The 19,485-nt window shown below is 45.6% G+C and overlaps 1 protein-coding gene across 1 annotated transcript; it reads right to left on the bottom strand.

Moving 5' to 3' along the window:
* Nucleotides 1-579: 579 nt before the first annotated feature.
* Nucleotides 580-9,823, bottom strand: LOC134302817 (zinc finger protein 271-like). The gene is made up of 6 exons (XM_062988030.1): nt 9,724-9,823; nt 9,533-9,619; nt 2,424-2,603; nt 2,069-2,258; nt 1,791-1,899; nt 580-1,287 (listed from the first exon to the last, which is right to left on the bottom strand). The coding sequence occupies exons 1-6, from the start codon at nt 9,821-9,823 to the stop codon at nt 580-582; spliced, it is 1,374 nt and encodes a 457-aa protein (XP_062844100.1).
* Nucleotides 9,824-19,485: the final 9,662 nt, after the last annotated feature.

Genomic DNA, 19,485 nt, shown 5'->3' with positions numbered 1-19,485 from the left:
ATTAGACGCTCCTACCTAGTCGGTCCACCTTGTAGATGTAAAGTCAGAGACGATCGCTCATCTATTGCTGCTGTTTGAGTCGCTCCTCTTCTAGACCTTCATCGGTGGTCACAGGACGCTGCCCACGGGGCGCTGTCGGCTGGATGTTTTTGGTTGGTGGACTATTCTCAGTCCAGCAGTGACAGTGAGGTGTTTAGATCCACTCATACCAGCACAACACACACTAACACACCACCACCATGTCAGAGTCACTGCAGTGCTGAGAATCATCCACCACCTAAATAATACCTGCTCTGTGGGGGGTCCTGACCATTGAAGAACAGGGTGAAAGGGAGTTAACAAAGCATGTAGAGAAACATATGGACTACAGTGGGGAAATGTTCACTATGGAAGCTCTTCTGTAAGCCGCTAAATGCGTTCTGCTTCTGATGGAACTTCTTGCTTATTTCTTCAATCTTCTTGAATCTTCTCCATCCTCGGTTAGTAGATCGTTTCCCTCTCAGTGTAGAGACTCCACAACAGCCCCGTCAACAGCTGGAGAAGCTTTCGGTGTTTTGATTTGATGATCTTGACGAGGTTTTAAATGAGGGTTTCAACAGAGCTTTCACAGTTGTCGTCTGCTCCATCATCGGTCGGAGGAGAACTCCCCTGATATGGCTTCTCTTCCATGTGAATACGCTGGTGTCTTCTGAAAGCACTTGGGTCGGTAAAGCTCTTCCCGCACTGCGAGCAGAAATAGGGTTTCTCTCCGGTGTGAATGCGCTGGTGGATTTTAAGATTATTCTGGTTAGCAAAGCCCCTCCCACACACCAGGCACTGGAACGGTTTCTCTCCGGTGTGAATGTACTGGTGACTATTTAGATTACTTTTGTTAGTAAAGCACTTCCCGCACTGCGAGCACTGATGCGGTTTCTCACCGCTGTGAACGCGCTGGTGTTTCTTAAAAGCGGTCGGATCAGTAAAACTTTTTTCGCACTGTGAGCACTGGTACGGCCTCTCTTCGGTGTGAATGCGCTGGTGTACCGTAAGATCGTGCTGCTGATTGAAACCCTTCCCGCACTCTGAGCACTGGTACGCTTTCTCTTCGGTTTGAACGCACTGGTGGGCTGTGAAATCGTTCTGCTGATTAAAACTCTTTCCACACTTCGAACAGTTATACAGCTTCACTCTAATGTGAATGCGCTGGTGGGTTCGGAAAGCACTCTGCTGATTAAAACCCTTCCCACACTGCGAGCAGTGAAACGCTTTCTCTCCGGTGTGAATGCGCCGGTGGGTTCTGAGAGTACTCTGCTGTGAAAAACACCTTCCACAGTGCTGGCACTGATACGGCTTCTCTCCAGTGTGAACGCGCTGGTGGGATTTGAGAGTACTCTGTTGGGTGAAACTCCTCCCACACTGTGAGCACTGATACGGTTTCTGTCCGGTGTGAATGCGCTTGTGCTTTTTAAAAGCACTTGGGTCAGAAAAACATTTTTCACATTGTGGGCACTTGTACGGTCTTTCTCCAGTGTGAACGTGCTGGTGTGTTCTGAAAGCTCTTTCCTGGTTAAAACTCTTTCCACACTGTGCACATGAATACGGTTTCTCTCCGGTGTGAATGCGCTGGTGGGTTTTTAGATGACTCTGTTGATTAAAACTCTTCTCGCACTGTGAGCACTGATACGGTTTCTCTCCGGTGTGAATGCGCTGGTGGGTTTTGAGAGTGCTCAGCTGGGCAAAGCTCTTCCCACACTGCGGGCACTGATACGGTTTCTCTCCGGTGTGAATGCGCTGGTGTTTCTTAACAGCACCTGGATCCGTAAAGCTCTTGTCACACTGCGAGCACTGATACGGCCTCTCTCCAGTGTGAACGTGCTGATGGGCTCTGAAAGCTCTCTCTTGATTAAAAGTCTTCTTACACTGTGAACACGAGTAGGGTTTATCAAGAGCGTGAATGCGCTGGTGTGACTTGAGATGACTTGGCTGATTAAAACTCTTTTCGCACTGCGAGCACTGATACGGTTTCTCTCCAGAGTGAATGCGCTGGTGCGTCTTGAGACCACTGTGGTTATTAAAACTCTTTCCACACTGTGGGCAGCAGTACGGTTTCTCGCCGGTGTGAATGCGCTGGTGCACTTTAAGAGCACTCTGATCGGTAAAACTCTTCCCGCAGTGCGAGCACTGATACGGTTTTTCTCCGGTGTGAATGCGCTGGTGGTTTCGGCAAGCACTTTCTCGATTGAAGCTCTTCCCGCACTCTAAGCAGTGGTGGGGCTTCTCTCCGGTGTGAACGCGCTGGTGGATTTTAAGCGCACTCCCACGATTGAAAATCTTTCCACAGTCTGAGCAGTGATGCCGTTTCTCTCTGGTGTGAATGCGCTGATGGATTTTAAGTGCACTATGGCAACTGAAGCTCCGCCCACAGTCTGAGCAGATGACGGTACCGAAGGACGTCTGCGGGCTACTCGGGCGTTCGTCGGGCATCAGATCTTCATCCTCCATCTCTTCAGACTTAACCAGAGTCTCACATATATCATAATGGCGTCTCTTAACGTGCTTGAGAAGGTACATCTGGGACGTATAGGAAGCTGGACACAAGGAGCAGGAGAAGATGGTGTTCATATCTGGAGTAGGAAACAAACAAGTAGTTAGTACACAGAATTAAATCCCCAAATCAGAAAACGGTGGGACAGTATGTGGGTGTGTCAGTACCAGGGTGTATCATGGTATGGGGTGTGTCAGTACCAGGGTGTATCATGGTATGGGGGTGTGTCAGTACCAGGGTGTATCATGATATGGGGGTGTGTCAGTACCAGGGTGAATCATGGTATAGGGGTGTATCAGTACCAGGGTGTATCATGGTATGGGGGTGTGTCAGTACCAGGGTGTATCATGGTATGGGGTGTGTCAGTACCAGGGTGTATCATGGTATGGGGGTGTGTCAGTACCAGGGTGTATCATGGTATGGGGGTGTGTCAGTACCAGGGTGTATCATGGTATGGGGTGTGTCAGTACCAGGGTGTATCATGGTATGGGGGTGTGTCAGTACCAGGGTGTATCATGGTATGGGGATGTGTCAGTACCAGGGTGTATCATGGTATGGGGTGTGTCAGTACCAGGGTGTATCATGGTATGGGGGTGTGTCAGTACCAGGGTGTATCATGGTATGGGGGTGTGTCAGTGCCAGGGTGTATCATGGTATGGGGGTGTGTCAGTACCAGGGTGTATCATGGTATGTGGGTGTGTCAGTACCAGGGTGTATCATGGTATGGGGGTGTATCAGTACCAGGGTGTATCATGGTATGGGGGTGTGTCAGTACCAGGGTGAATCATGGTATGGGGGTGTGTCAGTACCAGGGTGTATCATGGTATGGGGGTGTGTCAGTACCAGGGTGTATCATGGTATGTGGGTGTGTCAGTACCAGGGTGTATCATGGTATGTGGGTGTGTCAGTACCAGGGTGTATCATGGTATGGGGGTGTGTCAGTACCAGGGTGTATCATGGTATGGGGGTGTGTCAGTACAAGGGTGTATCATGGTATGGGGGTGTGTCAGTACCAGGGTGTATCATGGTATGTGGGTGTGTCAGTACCAGGGTGTATCATGGTATGGGGGTGTGTCAGTACCAGGGTGTATCATAGTATGGGGGTGTGTCAGTACCAGGGTGTATCATGGTATGTGGGTGTGTCAGTACCAGGGTGTATCATAATATGGGGGTGTGTCAGTACCAGGGTGTATCATGGTATGGGGAAGTGTCAGTGCCCGGGTGTATCATGGTATGGGGGTGTGTCAGTACCAGGGTGTATCATGGTTTGTGGGTGTGTCAGTACCAGGGTGTATCATGGTATGTGGGTGTGTCAGTAACAGGGTGTATCATGGTATGGGGAAGTGTCAGTGCCCGGGTGTATCATGGTATGGGGGTGTGTCAGTACCAGGGTGTATCATGGTTTGTGGGTGTGTCAGTACCAGGGTGTATCATGGTATGGGGGTGTGTCAGTACCAGGGTGTATCATGGTATGGGGGTGTGTCAGTACCAGGGTGTATCATGGTATGTGGGTGTGTCAGTACCAGGGTGTATCATGGTATGTGGGTGTGTCAGTACCAGGGTGTATCATGGTATGGGGGTGTGTCAGTACCAGGGTGTATCATGGTATGTGGGTGTGTCAGTACCAGGGTGTATCATGGAATGGGGGTGTGTCAGTACCAGGGTGCATCATGGGATGGGGGTGTGTCAGTACCAGAGTGTGTCATGGTATGGGGGTGTGTCAGTACCAGGGTGTATCATGGTATGGGGTGTGTCAGTACCAGGGTGTATCATGGTATGTGGGTGTGTCAGTACCAGGGTGTATCATGGTATGGGGGTGTGTCAGTACCAGGGTGTATCATGGTATGTGGGTGTGTCAGTACCAGGGTGTATCATGGTATGGGGGTGTGTCAGTACAAGGGTGTATCATGGTATGTGGGTGTGTCAGTACCAGGGTGTATCATGGTATGGGGGTGTGTCAGTACCAGGGTGTATCATGGTATGGGGGTGTGTCAGTACCAGAGTGTGTCATGGTATGGAGGTGTGTCAGTACCAGGGTGTATCATGGTATGGGGGTGTGTTAGTACCAGGGTGTATCATGGTATGGGGGGGGGGGGGGTGTCAGTACCAGGGTGTATCATGGTATGGGAGTGTGTCAGTACCAGGGTGTGTCATGGTATGGGGGGGGGTGTCAGTACCAGGGTGTGTCATGGTATGGTGGGGTGTCAGTACCAGGGTGTATCATGGTATGGGGGTGTGTCAGTACCAGGGTGTGTCATGGTATGGGGCGTGTCAGTACCAGGGTCTGTCATGGTATGGGGGTGTGTCAGTACCAGGGTGTGTCATGGTATGGGGGTGTGTCAGTACCAGGGTGTGTCATGGTATGGGGCGTGTCAGTACCAGGGTCTGTCATGGTATGGGGGTGTATCAGTACCAGGGTGTATCATGTTATGGAGTTGTGTCAGTACCAGGGTGTGTCATGGTATGGGGGTGTGTCAGTACCAGGGTGTATCATGGTATGGGGGTGTGTCAGTACCAGGGTGTATCATGGTATGGGGCGTGTCAGTACCAGGGTCTGTCATGGTATGGGGGTGTGTCAGTATCAGGGTGTATCATGGTATGGAGGTGTGTCAGTACCAGGGTGTGTCATGGTATGGGGGTGTGTCAGTACCAGGGTGTATCATGGTATGGGGGTGTGTCAGTACCAGGGTGTGTCATGGTATGGGGCGTGTGTCAGTACCAGGGTGTGTCATGGTATGGGGGTGTGTCAGTACCAGGGTGTATCATGGTATGGGAGTGTGTCAGTACCAGGGTGTATCATGGTATGGGGGTGTGTCAGTACCAGGGTGTATCATGGTATGGGGTGTGTCAGTACCAGGGTGTGTCATGGTATGGGGTGTGTCAGTACAAGGGTGTATCATGGAATGAGGGTGTGTCAGTACCAGAGTGTATCATGTTATGGAGTTGTGTCAGTACCAGGGTGTATCATGGTATGGAGTTGTGTCAGTACCAGGGTGTATCATGGTATGGGGGTGTGTCAGTACCAGGGTGTATCATGGTATGGGGTGTGTCAGTACCAGGGTGTATCATGGTATGGGGGTGTGTCAGTACCAGGGTGTGTCATGGTATGGGGCGTGTGTCAGTACCAGGGTGTGTCATGGTATGGGGGTGTGTCAGTACCAGGGTGTGTCATGGTATGGGGTGTGTCAGTACCAGGGTGTGTCATGGTATGGGGGTGTATCATGGTATGGGGCGTGTGTCAGTACCAGGGTGTATCATGGTATGGGGCGTGTGTAAGTACCAGGGTGTGTCATGGTATGAGGGCGTGTCAGTACCAGGGTGTATCATGGTATGGGGTGTGTCAGTACCAGGGTGTATCATGGTATGGGGGTGTGTCAGTACCAGGGTGTGTCATGGTATGGGGTGTGTCAGTACCAAGGTGTGTCATGGTATGGGGGTGTGTCAGTACCAGGGTGTGTCATGGTATGGGGGTGTATCGGTACCAGGGTGTATCATGGTATGAGGGCGTGTCAGTACCAGGGTGTGTCATGGTATGGGGTGTATCAGTACCAGGGTGTATCATGGTATGAGGGCGTGTCAGTACCAGGGTGTGTCATGGTATGGGGTGTGTCAGTACCAGGGTGTGTCATGGTATGGGGTGTGTCAGTACCAGGGTGTGTCATGGTATGGGGGTGTGTCAGTACCAGGGTGTGTCATGGTATGGGGCGTGTGTCAGTACCAGGGTGTGTCATGGTATGGGGGTGTGTCAGTACCAGGGTGTGTCATGGTATGGGGTGTGTCAGTACCAGGGTGTGTCATGGTATGGGGGTGTGTCAGTACCAGGGTGTATCATGGTATGGGGCGTGTGTCAGTACCAGGGTGTATCATGGTATGGGGCGTGTGTCAGTACCAGGGTGTGTCATGGTATGAGGGCGTGTCAGTACCAGGGTGTATCATGGTATGGGGTGTGTGTCAGTACCAGGGTGTGTCATGGTATGAGGGCGTGTCAGTACCAGTGTGTATCATGGTATGGGGGTGTGTCAGTACCAGGGTGTATCATGGTATGGGGGTGTGTCAGTACCAGTGTGTATCATGGTATGAGGGTGTGTCAGTACCAGGGTGTATCATGGTATGGGGGTGTGTCAGTACCAGGGTGTATCATGGTATGGGGGTGTGTCAGTACCAGGGTGTATCATGGTATGGGGGTGTGTCAGTACCAGGGTGTGTCATGGTATGGGGTGTGTCAGTACCAGGGTGTGTCATGGTATGGGGGTGTGTCAGTACCAGGGTGTGTCATGGTATGGGGCGTGTGTCAGTACCAGGGTGTGTCATGGTATGGGGGTGTGTCAGTACCAGGGTGTGTCATGGTATGGGGTGTGTCAGTACCAGGGTGTGTCATGGTATGGGGGTGTGTCAGTACCAGGGTGTATCATGGTATGGGGCGTGTGTCAGTACCAGGGTGTATCATGGTATGGGGCGTGTGTCAGTACCAGGGTGTGTCATGGTATGAGGGCGTGTCAGTACCAGGGTGTATCATGGTATGGGGTGTGTCAGTACCAGGGTGTGTCATGGTATGGGGGTGTGTCAGTACCAGGGTGTGTCATGGTATGGGGCGTGTGTCAGTACCAGGGTGTATCATGGTATGGGGGTGTGTCAGTACCAGGGTGTGTCATGGTATGGGGTGTGTCAGTACCAGGGTCTGTCATGGTATGGGGGTGTGTCAGTACCAGGGTGTGTCATGGTATGGGGGTGTGTCAGTACCAGGGTGTATCATGGTATGGGGCGTGTGTCAGTACCAGGGTGTTTCATGGTATGGGGCGTGTGTCAGTACCAGGGTGTGTCATGGTATGAGGGCGTGTCAGTACCAGGGTGTGTCATGGTATGGGGTGTGTCAGTACCAGGGTGTGTCATGGTATGGGGGTGTGTCAGTACCAGGGTGTGTCATGGTATGGGGGTGTGTCAGTACCAGGGTGTATCATGGTATGGGGCGTGTGTCAGTACCAGGGTGTTTCATGGTATGGGGCGTGTGTCAGTACCAGGGTGTGTCATGGTATGAGGGCGTGTCAGTACCAGGGTGTATCATGGTATGGGGCGTGTGTCAGTACCAGGGTGTGTCATGGTATGGGGCGTGTGTCAGTACCAGGGTGTGTCATGGTATGGGGGTGTGTCAGTACCAGGGTGTGTCATGGTATGGGGCGTGTGTCAGTACTAGGGTGTGTCATGGTATGGGGGTGTGTCAGTACCAGGGTGTATCATGGTATGGGGGTGTGTCAGTACCAGGGTGTGTCATGGTATGGGGGGGTGTCAGTACCAGGGTGTGTCATGGTATGGGGGTGTGTCAGTACCAGGGTGTATCATGGTATGAGGGTGTGTCAGTACCAGGGTGTATCATGGTATGGGGGTGTGTCAGTACCAGGGTGTATCATGGTATGGGGGTGTGTCAGTACCAGGGTGTATCATGGTATGGGGGTGTGTCAGTACCAGGGTGTATCATGGTATGAGGGTGTGTCAGTACCAGGGTCTGTCATGGTATGGGGGTGTGTCAGTACCAGGGTCTGTCATGGTATGAGGGTGTGTCAGTACCAGGGTGTATCATGGTATGGGGGTGTGTCAGTACCAGGGTCTGTCATGGTATGGGGGTGTGTCAGTACCAGGGTCTGTCATGGTATGAGGGTGTGTCAGTACCAGGGTGTATCATGGTATGTGGGTGTGTCAGTACCAGGGTGTATCATGGTATGAGGGTGTGTCAGTACCAGAGTGTATCATGGTATGTGGGTGTGTCAGTACCAGGGTGTATCATGGTATGAGGGTGTGTCAGTACCAGGGTGTATCATGGTATGGGGGTGTGTCAGTACCAGGGTGTATCATGGTATGGGGGTGTATCAGTACCAGGGTGTATCATGGTATGGGGGTGTATCAGTACCAGGGTGTATCATGGTATGGGGGTGTGTCAGTACCAGGGTGTATCATGGTATGGGGGTGTATCAGTACCAGGGTGTATCATGGTATGGTGGTGTGTCAGTACCAGGGTCTGTCATGGTATGGGGGTGTGTCAGTACCAGGGTCTGTCATGGTATGAGGGTGTGTCAGTACCAGGGTGTATCATGGTATGTGGGTGTGTCAGTACCAGGGTGTATCATGGTATGAGGGTGTGTCAGTACCAGGGTGTATCATGGTATGGGGGTGTATCAGTACCAGGGTGTATCATGGTATGGGGGTGTGTCAGTACCAGGGTGTATCATGGTATGGGGGTGTGTCAGTACCAGGGTGTATCATGGTATGGGGGTGTGTCAGTACCAGGGTGTATCATGGTATGGGGGTGTATCAGTACCAGGGTGTATCATGGTATGGGGGTGTGTCAGTACCAGGGTCTGTCATGGTATGGGGGTGTTACAGTACCAGGGTCTGTCATGGTATGGGGGTGTGTCAGTACCAGGGTCTGTCATGGTATGGGGGTGTGTCAGTACCAGGGTGTGTCATGGTATGGGGGTGTGTCAGTACCAGGGTCTGTCATGGTATGGGGGTGTGTCAGTACCAGGGTCTGTCATGGTATGGGGGTGTTACAGTACCAGGGTCTGTCATGGTATGGGGGTGTGTCAGTACCAGGGTCTGTCATGGTATGGGGGTGTTACAGTACCAGGGTCTGTCATGGTATGGGGGTGTGTCAGTACCAGGGTCTGTCATGGTATGGGGGTGTGTCAGTACCAGGGTCTGTCATGGTATGGGGGTGTGTCAGTACCAGGGTCTGTCATGGTATGGGGGTGTGTCAGTACCAGGGTCTTTCATGGTATGGGGCGTGTCAGTACCAGGGTCTGTCATGGTATGGGGGTGTGTCAGTACCAGGGTGTGTCATGGTATGAGGGCGTGGTATGGGGGTGTGTCAGTACCAGGGTGTATCATGGTATGAGGGTGTATCAGTACCAGGGTGTATCATGGTATGGGGGTGTGGGGGTGTGTCAGTACGTCAGGATTAAACCTTCTGGTTCAGCACATCAATTGAGAACATTAATCTGGTCGTATTGAGTTCACCTTTATCTTCAGAGTCTTCCTCTATTTCAGGTTGTATCTGGAAACCTTCATTCTCTTGATGTTCCACACTGGATGATGTTCCTCCATCTGAAACACGTGACAGTAAAAACACGGTGAACTTGACAGGAACTTTATCTTCACACTGACAGATCTGGACCTGACAGGAGGCATGAAGCACTATTGTTACGTACAGAGGTAACCGTCATCTTCATCTTCTTCCTTCTTTATTGCTTTATTTTCATCTTCTTCATTCAGTAGATCCACACGTTCTTCCACTTCTGCTGTTTCCATTATTCTGAAAAAGAGCAGAATGATAAACTCCAACTCTGATTTACCCAATAAATGACATTTAATCCATAAACCAGGATTATTTACACTGTACACAATTATTTAAACACGTTATAATGAGAATGATTAGAGATAAAAACTCGCTCTACAGTATAATGACCAGAAATTAAAAGTGTATAATCAAACCCCTAACCGAGTATAAACCTGGCATTATAAAAGCCAAATCTTTATATTATATACAACCCCAAATCAGAAAAAGTTGGGACAGCGTGGAAAATGCAAATAATAAAAAACACCGGATGATCCTTTTCGTTTTTGGTCCGCAGAAAAAAAAACACCTGGAATGCTGATTCATCTGACCACAATACACGTTTCCAATGTGTGATGGTCCATCCTGGATGCCTCCGAGCCCGGAGAAATCGACGTCGCTTCTGGACATGGTGAACACAAGGCTTCTTTTTTGCACAGTAAAGTGTTAAGTATCATTAGTGCAGTAACTCTGTATTGTAGAGCTGATAAAGGTTTGATAAACTAATCCCTCACCCATGTGGTTATATCAGCTAGTGTTGAGTGGAGGTTCTTGATGCGGCGCCGTCTGAGGGGTGGAAGATCACGAGCGTTCAGATTAAGCTCTCACCCTCGACCTTTACACACTGAAATTCCTCCTGGTTTCTTGAATGGTTTCATGATATTCTGCACTGTAGAGGGAGAACATGCAAATCCCTTCCAATCAGAGACTCTCAGCCTTTCCTGGATGCTGCTTTTGTACCAAACCATGATCACAATCACGTGTGTTTTTATTTTATTTACATTTTTCTGATTTGGGGTCGTATAATACAGTAGGTGTTAAAGGACTGGCACTCTTCGTTTAAATCCTGAAGCAAGAACTTAATTTTACACTATCAATAATCCAGTGAACTACAGTATAGTGTGTTTATATTAAACTACTTACAACGAACTACATTTATAATTCTAACCAAGAAGCAGTTTCTAAAGTCCTAACAGTTATTTGAGTACAGTAAACTTCCTGAACTCGGTGTGTTTCTATAAAACTGCTTATATTTAACAATACAGTGGTGTAAAGTAACAGAGTAATAATACTCCCATACATTTGCCCTGTGCAAATGTGTTACTCGGTACTCACGGTGACCGTACGTCCTCTTTTTCCCCGGACATGTCCGTTCTTTTGGACCTAAAAATGCGTTTGAGATTCGGCTTTTCTAATCCGTGTGTGCTGATCTTTGCGTGTGCTGTTCGCACCGACTTCACCGTTCTCTTTACGTCCCGCCTTTTCACACGTCTCTTAAAAATGCCTAAGCGCAGGACCTGCAGAGCTCACACGTACGTGTCGGTGTTAAATAAAGGTGCCAGTTCAGCAAAACTGCAGCTAAAGGAGAGAGTTCGTCTAATAAAGAGCGGCTAACACACACGATGTTGTTGAGGTGATTGTCATTATAGCTCTACTAAAAAACTAAATAATGATGTGTGAGAAAATGATTGAAATGTTTAAAAACAATGAACCTCAAAGAAAGACTGGAAGGGATTTGCATGTTCTCCCTCTACAGTGCAGAATATCATTAAACCATTCAAGGAATCAGGAGGAATTTCAGTGTGTAAAGGACAAGAGCGCAAGCTTAATCTGAACGCTCGTGATCTTCCATCCCTCAGACGGCGCCGCATCAAGAACCTCCACTCAACACTAGCTGATATAACCACATGGGTGAGGGATTAGTTTATCAAACCTTTATCAGCTCTACAATACAGAGTTACTGCACTAATGATACTTAACACTTTACTGTGCAAAAAAGAAGCCTTATGTTAACCACGTCCAGAAGCGGCGTCGACTTCTCTGGGCTCGGAGGCATCTAGGGTGGACCATCACACAGTGGAAACGTGTATTGTGGTCGATCCTGATGACCCCGTACTGTTACACATCTTAAGACGTGTTTGCAGGAAGAACGAGACAGAATAAAAGCTGAAACACTAAATCACTCGGTCTCATCGGTGCCGAAACCTCTTTTAAGTGGTGAAAAGGAACGACAACGTTACAAAGTGGTAAATGCTTTACTGTCCCAACTTTTTTTGGAATGTGTTGCAGGGCTGAAATGCAGGAATGGATGTTTATTAATAAATGAAATAAAGTTGAGCAGATAAAAGATGAAATATCTCAGGTTCATCCTGTCTGACATCAAATAAAAGTCAAAGTAAAAGTGCACACTAGTTCTCTAAAAGCGATAGATAGCAGGCATGTAAGATTCTAACAGCAACATGGTTGTGACAGACAGGAAAACCTGGGGCCAGATTTACGAGAAATGTTTTCATATGTTTGTGTGAAAGATTCCTCGAATCGAATGAAGCGCTTTTTATGTTTTACTCAAATGCACAGATATATCAGCATTTCAGAACACTACTTCCCCTTCAATAGAGCTGCCACTAACACCTATTTTTCTATCGATTAATCTATAGACTATTATATCAATTAGTCGATTCATCTAAACGATTAATTTTCCTTCAAAAACTTTTATTCAGAATCTCATTTAAGCTTCTTGTATTTGAAGACTAAACTGTGCAGTATAATAATCTAACACAGAACTGAATGTAAACAGGGTTTATGTCCATATTAAACAGAGTGCAGCTCGTGTTCATGCTGTTCTGTACACACAGCAACGTGCTTCAACTTATAGCAGAGATAAAATAGTTAGATGTAGCCGCGTCTCATTACAGAACGAGCCCAGATTCTAACCTCCACATTCACTCAACACTTACTTCACATTCTAAACCATGTAAACACAGTGGTGAGAGCTCCGGCGCATTCACACGAGAAGCTTTTTGTGATTTGAGCACCACGGCCGCGCAGAACTCGCTAAGAAATACAGTATTCCAAGATCCAAGTACCAGTTTTAAGTATCACCAAACTTTGGATGATTTGGGTCGTGGAGAACTTTGATCTTCTCTTTGAAAGCTCTACAATCGTCCTCTGACGGCTGCAGACGGCGTTTTTTAAGACAACCGCCGACCGGTGACCGGAGCAGATACGACTGAGGTCCTGCACACGGCGAGTCGTGCTGAGGGAATCATACGAAGACCTACCCTCCAACCCCACCAAACACACTGATGTAAGTTAAGAATGATCAACAAAGTAAAGCTGCAGTAAACATTTTTTTATTTCTTATAATCAGCATTAAGATTGTTCAGATTTCTAGCAACAATTTTAATTAACATTCGAACCACAGATAAAATGTTTCACTACATTCTGCTGGAATGAATTCAGTGCAAAACTTATGTCCATGAAGACACGTCCATCATTTATATAAACTCACCTGCAGATAAATATTTCTTCAGTGTTACACCGGTAGAGGAAAGATTCATGGTGTTCAGGAGAGGTTACATCTTTAAAAGTGCCACACGGTTTGTTCAACTCTTTTGAGTTTTTCTGTCAAAAATTGGTGGTTATAGATTCTTGGGATTATCTGTGACTTGAACGTACAGCTAGGGTTGCCAACCGTCCCGTAAAATACGGAATCGTTCATTATTTGGAAACTAAAAGTCTAATCTCATCTAATATCAGTTCAATACGGGAAGCGCTTTGTTCCGTATTTGTATCAATGGGAGAGAAACACTGCAGTTAGACTGAGACAGGGGAGATATGTATGAAACAGAAGGAAACTGCTGCTACTGTGGGAATTAGAAAGCGTTTGGTTTTTTATTGTAAGTAGTGTTCACTTTTAGTCTTAGTGTGTGTGCAGGTTATATCAGCATAACAACCTGTTTATTACTAGGCTGTTTGTGTAGCGCAGTGGGCAGAGCGCATTGCGCATATTTCTCCGCCACAGCTTCGAATCCGGCTTAGGGTGAAACTAAAGTAACACAAGCAGGGCCGGCGCTATAGGAGTGACTTCCTCACTGCCCCCCTAAGCAACGCAGTCCACAACCGGGGCTGTATGTCATTGTAAAGATGGATTATGTAAAAATATTGTTTGCACTATTGAGAAAAAATGTTACATGATGTTCTTTATTCATGTTGTTTTGCCTAAAATATGGTTCTGATTTATTATTATAAAGAATAAAATAATAAATGTTAAACATCCTAAATAAAACAGTTTGATAATGTTCCTATGATGGTGTAAGACCCGTTATATTGTTTATAGGTGCAACCCTAACAGCCTACCCCCCTCTCCCGCTCAGGTAAACACCCGCCAACCCACCCCCCACACCCTATGCCTTCCACCAACCTGCCAGCCCAGGGTGTTCCTTATTTCCAGTTCTGAAAGTTGGCAACCCTACGTACAACCCAAATCAGAAAAAATTGGGACAGTATAGAAAATGCAAGAAAAATAAACGCAGTGTTTCTAATATTTACATCGACTCTTATTCCATTGCAGATCTGAACTCAGTATATTTCATGTATTATCTGATCAACTTCATTTCAACTGTTAATATACATACACATACATGCATTTCAGGCCTACAACACATTCAAGAAAAGTTGGGACGGGGGCAATTTAGGGCTAGAAATGAGGTTAAAAAGCTAAATAAAGAAGTGATTTTAAACAGGTGATGTCAAAAGCTGATTATAATCATGATTTAACAAAAATCATGTTCAGATAAAGGAAGAAAATGTCTTTTGTTCTGTAAATGATTAAGTTGTGAAGAGCTGGTTGTTGTTGGCTGTAGGTGGAAGGTCGGCTCTATTGTTAAGGTGGTTTACAGACTTAACAATCAATCTTTATATATTTCTATTGATATATTTACTTCTACTTCTACTTTCAACACTTAAGTACATTAACAATCAGATACTTTAAGACTTTTAACCATTTTTAATCAGTCCCGATCAACTGATTCAACTCATTGTGCTGGAACTGTTCAAATGAATCGGTTCGTCTGTACTGAATCATGTGTGCGGATAACAGTTAGCGGAGCAGTTTTATGTGTTTAAATAATAAAAACGTTAAAGCTCCTCAAATCCTCTAAGTAGTATTTTACTATAAACTCTAGTTTTGTTATTAATTAGAATGTAGTTAATAATTAAAATGTATTAAATAGATATTATGAACACAAAGTCTACTTACAGATGATTCACTTGGGTGCAAACGCATCAGCCGCTTCGGCTTCTTCTTCTGTGGTTCATTGTTGGGTTGTGAAGCAGCTGAGAAGCTGCATTAAAGCCACCTGCTGCACTGGAGGAGAAAACACTGTTCTTGTTCAGTTTTGCCCTTCTCGATGAGGTGTGCTGTATTAAATATGAATATTAAATATAAATATAAGTGCTATTTTACATTTATTATTAAAAGCACATAACAATTAAAATCTCATGTTTATACACTCAAATAAGCTGGGAAATGGGCATGTTTACCACTAAGTCACATCATGTTTTCTTTTAAATATACTTCTTAATCGTTTCAGAGTTCTGCAAATGGAATTTTGCCCATCCTAACTGTATAAAAGACTTGAGCTGTTCAACAGTCCATGGTTGCTGTTGTCTGATTCTCCTTTTCATGATGTCAATAATCATTAAAACCACCTCCTTGTTTCTACACATACAGTCACATAGTAAGGACATAGTAACTTAAAATGGTATATAACTTTATTTGTAATCAATCAATTGTTACAATAAATGGTTCACTTTAATGTCAAGGGCTTTCACATTAATAACTGGGTGCAAAATGAAACTGTCAAAAAGTGTCCTGATGTCCACAGCTTGGTAAAGCCCATAACATCTGTTTTTGCAAGGACAAAAGTCTTGTCGTGTCTTTAAATAATTCAACCAATCACAGATTAGAGCTTCTCCTGGGACAAATAATGTAATGAACACATTCCCAGGTGTGTATAAAAAGAACCCCAGCACACCAGACTTTCATGTGAAGTGCAACCTGACCTCTGACAACATGCCAAAGATTCAACCACAAACCAAAGTGCTGATCATCAAGACCTTGAAGACCAAGTCTGCTGCTGAGGTGGCAGACATCTTTAATGTATCCAAACGTCAAGTGGAGAGAATAAGAAAAAGATTTCAAGAAACTGGTTGTTCATGACAAGCCCAGGTCAGGCAGACCCCTTAAGAACACTGTTCGAGAGGACCGTTTGTTGCTTCGACAGTCTAGGGCCAGCCCTTATTTAACTGCAGCGGAGCTACATGAGAACTGGTCACCAGAAAACGCCGTATCTACAAGAACAGTTTGTCGAATTCTTTCACGCAGTGGTCTTCATGGCCGAATTAGTGCTCAGAAACCAGCATTAAACAGAAAACAACAAAAAAATCGTGTCGCATTTGCCAAGGCCCACAGCTTGCAGAAAGGATGGACAGTGGAAAAGTGGCAGAAGGTTGATTTTTCTGATGAATCATCCACTGAACTGCATCCCAATCGCCGCAAATACTGCAGAAGACCTGTTGGAACCCGCATGGACCCAAGATTCACCCAGAAAACAGTCAAGTTTGGTGGAGGAAAAATCATGGTTTGGGGTCACATCCAGTATGGGGGTGTCCGACAGCTCTGCAGAGTGGATGGCAACATCAACAGCCTGAAGTATCAAGACATTCTTGCTGCCCATTACATTCCAAACCACAAGAGAGGGCAAATTCTGCAGCAGGATGGCGCTCCTTCTCATACTTCAGCATCCACATCAAAGTTCCTGAAAGCAAAGAAGATCAAGGTGCTCCAGGATTGGCCAGCCCAGTCACCAGACATGAACATTATTGAGCATGTCTGGGGTAAGATGAAGGAGGAGGCTTGGAAGATGAAACTAAAAAATCTTGATGAACTCTGGGAGTCCTGCTTTCTTTGCCATTCCAGATGACTTCATCAATAAGTCATTTGAGTCATTGCCAAGACGTATGGATGCAGTCCTCCAAGCCCATGGAAGTCATACACGATATTAATTATTTTTTCCAAGGCACCATGACTTTATGTTCTAATGTTATTGTAGCATGTTTGTGTATTCAAAATAAAGTATATGTATAATTTCAACATTATTTTTGTATACGACAAGACTTATGTCCAAGCAAAATCTGACCTTTCTGTCCTAATTAAATGATAAAACTCAATGAATGATACAAAACTTTCTTTTGGTATAATAAGCATAATCTAGAGGGCTTTGCCTTTCATATAAGCCAGTTCTGATTTCAATTGATCAACTACAAGTTATTATTTGTTGTTCCTACAACTTGGATAAGCGACAAGACTTCTGTCAGGGACTGTATTGTCCATTTTATCAGCTCCACTTACCATATAGAAGCACTTTGTAGTTCTACAAGTACTAGGGTTGCCAACTTTCAGAACTGGGAATAAGGAACACCCTGGGCTGGCGGGTTGGCGGGTGTTTACCTGAGTGGGAGCCGGGTGGGGGTAGGCGGTTAGGGTTGCACCTATAAAAAATATAACGGGTCTGATAGATTTAGGCTTTTATGGATTATTCTCCACCAGTTGATGGATTCCTCTTGGTTTCTTTACTGAGCTCGTTGTTGAGCCCAGGAGAAGACAAAGGCGCAGAGACACAGACACGGCCGAGTACCAAAGATCTTCTAACTTTATTTGGGGAATGAACAAGAATAAATAGCTAAGGAAAAAGGGGATGTTGGTAGATAATGAAAGCAGGCAGCTGCTGTACAAGGAGTGAATACTTTCAGGATGTGGAAGTAACAGATTGATCAGAGGGACAGTAGGAAGTTCCAGGGTGCAAACACATACATATGGTTGTAATATAACTCATGGCTATAAAGTTAACTAAAGGAATAAAAAGATTCCAACAGGGTCTTACACCGTCATTATTTAGGCTGTTTAACATCTATTAATTTCACTCTTTATAATAATAAATCAGAAGCATATTTTAGGCAAAACTACATGCATAAAGAACATCATGTAACATTTTTACATGATCCATCTTCACACTGACATGTACTCCTTTAATAATTCTTTAAACGTGCAAAACAGCAATTTTACTTTTTTAAAATAAAGAACAGACCTGGTATTATAAAATCATCTCAAACATTAGTGCAAAAACAGCTTAGATTGCAGATAAAATCTTCTAAACAGAATAACAATTCAGTAATGAAATGTATTTTACAAAAACTGAACTAAGCACAAGCAGCTCTGACAGCGCTTCTCATTGGTGGCGACTCCTGTACATTCTCTGGGTGCTGGATCATGACAGACAGCCAGGCTGAGTGAGAGCAGCAGTTTCCTTCTGTTTCATACATATCGCCCTGTCTCAGTCTAAGCTGCAGCATTTCTCTCCCATTGATACAAATACAGAACAAAGAGCGTCCAGTATCAGGTCAATACGGAACACCGCGTTTAGTCTCCGAATAAGGAGCGATTCCGTATTTTACAGCACGCTTGGCGACCCTAACAATTACTGACTGTAGTCCATCTGTTTCACTACATGCTGTTCTTCAATGGTCAGGACCACCACAGAGCAGGTATTATTTAGGTGGTGGACCATTCTCAGCACTGCAGTGGCACTGACATGGTGGTGGTGTGTTAGTGTGTGTTGTGCTGGTATGAGTGGATGTTTTTAAACACCGTGTCCACTCACTGTCCACTCTATTAGACACTCCTACCTAGTCGGTCCACCTTGTAGATGTAAAGTCAGAGACGATCGCTCATCTATTGCTGCTGTTTGAGTCGCTCATCTTCTAGACCTTTATCAGTGGTCACATGATGCTGCCCACGGGGCGCTGTTGGCTGGGTGTTTTTGGTTGGTGGACTATTCTCAGTCCAGCAGTGACAGTGAGGTGTTTAGATCCACTCATAGCAGCACAACACACACTAACACACCAGCACCATGTCAGTGTCACTGCAGTGCTGAGAATCATCCACCACCTAAATAATACCTGCTCTGTGGTGGTCCTGACCATTGAAGAACAGCATGAAAGGGGGTAACAAAGCATGTAGAGAAACAGATGGACTACAGTCAGTAATTGTAGAACTACAAAGTGGTAAGTGGAGCTGATAATATGGACAGTGAGTGTAGAAACAAGGAGGTGGTTTTAATGTTATGGCTGATCAGTATATTCATTATTGTTATAATAAGAACACAAATGCAATTAATGATGCAGTTGCACTGTGTAGGCAAGCAGTCCAGGACAACCAACCAAAACAAGAAGCTTTTCAGCAGTACATTTATTTATTGTGCATACATATAACAACAAGAGAACTGTAACAACACAGATACCACACACAGATTTATATTATTATTATTATTAAAGCCTTAGTTAAGAATTACATTTGTTAATAAAAATTACAAACATGGTCCACATTGTTCTCAGAGAGGGAAGCAGCAAACCCAGGTCCACACTGACTACTGTTTTAACAACAACAACAACAACAGGTTCACTAGCTGTATCAATAATTCAGCAGAACAGAATAAGATGGATAAACTGTATCACACTTATTATTTTGCAGGCCTTTCTGAGCAAAAGAAAAATCCTTCTCTGTTTATGTTGGTCAGTAGCTTGGTCAGCATTTTATAGTCAAACGGAGCGTTTCTCATGTGGCTCAGTGCGCTCGCTGTAGACTGGCTGTCTGTAGCACCAGCTAAGTAACTTTTTAATTTGCAATTATTATAAAGTACCCATATTTTTAGTGTTTTATTTCGTTTATCTTAAAGTAGCGCTCGTGTTCTCTGTTTGTTTGATGTCTGTCACCGGGAAACTCGAGCTGCCGGCG

Source organism: Trichomycterus rosablanca, chromosome 2 (genome assembly GCF_030014385.1).
Source record: "Trichomycterus rosablanca isolate fTriRos1 chromosome 2, fTriRos1.hap1, whole genome shotgun sequence".
Lineage (NCBI taxonomy): Eukaryota > Metazoa > Chordata > Actinopteri > Siluriformes > Trichomycteridae > Trichomycterus > Trichomycterus rosablanca.
This window is presented reverse-complemented; position numbering and strand designations above follow the sequence as displayed.

What these genes read in the sequence shown, in the direction of transcription:
- LOC134302817 (XM_062988030.1), bottom strand. Translation starts at nt 9,823, where the DNA reads ATGGAAACAGCAGAAGTGGAAGAACGTGTGGATCTACTGAATGAAGAA. An exon ending in GGAAGACTCTGAAGATAAAG is followed by an intron (nt 2,604 to 9,532) that starts GTGAACTCAATA and finishes TTCCTACTCCAG; the next exon opens with ATATGAACACCATCTTCTCC. An exon ending in CAAGAGCTTTACGGATCCAG is followed by an intron (nt 1,288 to 1,790) that starts GTGCTGTTAAGA and finishes TTTTCACAGCAG; the next exon opens with AGTACTCTCAGAACCCACCG.